This window comes from Quercus suber, unplaced genomic scaffold (genome assembly GCF_002906115.3).
Source record: "Quercus suber isolate HL8 unplaced genomic scaffold, Cork oak 2.0 scaffold_528, whole genome shotgun sequence".
Taxonomy (NCBI): Eukaryota; Viridiplantae; Streptophyta; class Magnoliopsida; order Fagales; family Fagaceae; genus Quercus; species Quercus suber.
Window position 1 is genome coordinate 479907 of NW_027069977.1, and position 1976 is coordinate 481882.

General features: G+C 32.8%; 1 protein-coding gene across 1 annotated transcript; it reads left to right on the plus strand.

Moving 5' to 3' along the window:
• The first annotated feature begins 259 nt into the window (after nucleotides 1-259).
• On the plus strand, nucleotides 260-1764 carry LOC112033278 (uncharacterized). The gene is made up of 4 exons (XM_065763846.1): nucleotides 260-555; nucleotides 1075-1145; nucleotides 1316-1366; nucleotides 1744-1764. Exons 1-4 carry the CDS (start codon nucleotides 345-347, stop codon nucleotides 1762-1764), a joined length of 354 nt encoding a protein of 117 aa, XP_065619918.1. The 5' UTR covers nucleotides 260-344.
• The last annotated feature ends 212 nt before the right edge of the window (nucleotides 1765-1976 follow it).

A 1976-nucleotide genomic window follows, 5' to 3' on the forward strand; every position in this document is an offset into this window, starting at 1 on the left:
TTTTTTTCAATAATTAAGATTAAAAATTGTTTTTAAACTGTCAGTGATAGTTTTTTATTTTTCACAACTTCTTGCCACAACTATGACGTGGCAGAGGGTGATTGGTAAAAAAAAATAATAAGTCATGTGTAAGTGATAGTTAACCACTCACAATCTGCCACGTTAGAGTTGTAGAATAATTTGTGGTCTTAGAATTTCTCTTAATAAATACCAACAAAAGTGTCCATGATAAACCACAAGTGGGTCCCCCTCAACACTTCTTCTCTACTCTCTGTCTCTCTATTCCTTCCTTCCTTCCTCTCTTTGTGACACAAATTGAAGTCTCCCTTCTAATTCATACATGCATGCCAATTGCCATTTCTTTGCCATCCAAAGAGAATTACGATATGGGAAGAGAAAGCATTGAAGAAGGAGATCTATCAACTATTCTAGTTGCCAGAGATGAACACCATCAAGTTTATGGCAGTGGTACTAGTAGTGGTGACCATGTTTGTGCCAACACTACTGGTTGTGATGATGGTGGTGAGAGTCAGAGTGGATCTTCCTCAGCCAGAGGTGTGGTTGTGCTTAGCAGTTTGGTTGCTTTCATGTTTGTGTCATCGTACTTTAGTTTAGCATAGAGTGGTCCACACGCTCTCTAGTCCACATGGTCCATGGTCTACAAAGATTTTTGTGTGTTTATGATGAGTACCAAATTCTATGATATCTAACTAGATACATTTGAAATGGAGAGAAACTATTGTAACACAAATCATGGAATTATTAATGCTTGAAGAATTATTAATTTCTGTATCTTCACTTCAGTTTGAAGTGTCACAATGTTTTCTATGCTACTAGAGCTAGCCTACTAGGCCATGATAGAACATATTTTAGTTGAATCACCAAATATTTGTAGGGATTTTACATACAAATGCATCTAAATGATTGGGGTGTAGATTTGTCAGGGTTAGTCTTTTGTAACATTGGAGAGAATAACAGAATAAGACAATATGGTATGGGTATCTCTATGTGGGATGCCTAGACGTTTGATATGCTGACTACTGAACTGAAAATGATGTATAATTGATTTTGTAGGTGAGATACTCATCACTTGCTCTGTTGCTCAGACTGGAATCATGGATGACCTGGGTCTTGCAGTGGCAGAGGTGGGTATAAACTATATAGTGCTCCATTGTTAGAGCTTTCTTAATGAAGTGAAGTGAATCAAATTGCTTTATGCAATGTCCACTTTGTTGCATTGTTTGGTTATTTCTCATTTGCTTGCCTTACACATTTTTGTATACGAGATTCTAAACATATTTTGGTTATAATGCAGTACTCACTTTTTGGTTCAATATTGACAATTGGAGCAATGGTAGGTGCAATAGTGAGATATATATATATATATATATTGTATGATTGTCAAATTGATAATTTATATTTTACCTTGGAATTGGAAAATCAGAGTTACTTTTGCAATGGTTGCACCAAAACTCATTTTTAGATTTAACTTTTTTGTTGCACTTTGAGCATACGATATAGTACCGTCTAAAGTTTTTTTCAAAATTTTTTGTTGTTGCAAGGCATGTGAATACAGTTTCCGACAATATAAAAGAAAAAAAATTTTACTTTTTTTGGTTAAGATTATTGAAAACTAAATATTTTATTGGTGTAACGTTATTGAAAAAAAAATTAGAGTACCTGATCATCTAACTCCCATTCCAAGGATATTATTTGCTTGATTTTCTTTCTTTTTTCAAGCAGTATTTCCTCCTTGAATTGTAGAGGAATTCCGTCAATTCGAGTATTTTCCACATTTCTTTCATGATAGAAGATTAAAATTAAAACATAGTTAACAATTATTAGATATGTAGGTTGTTATTGTACTAAATTAATCTATTAGGATTATTTTTTTTAAAATAATCAATTAGAGTAGATCAACAATCAAAGAGAAAAAAAAAAAAAAAAACTTAAAATACAAAATTAAATCACATCAA

Coding starts and splice junctions, on each gene's coding strand:
- LOC112033278 (XM_065763846.1), top strand. CDS start 345: ATGCCAATTGCCATTTCTTTGCCATCCAAAGAGAATTACGATATGGGA. Junction 556..1,074: donor TGGATCTTCCTCAGCCAGAG/GTGTGGTTGTGC, acceptor TTGATTTTGTAG/GTGAGATACTCATCACTTGC. Junction 1,146..1,315: donor TGGGTCTTGCAGTGGCAGAG/GTGGGTATAAAC, acceptor GTTATAATGCAG/TACTCACTTTTTGGTTCAAT.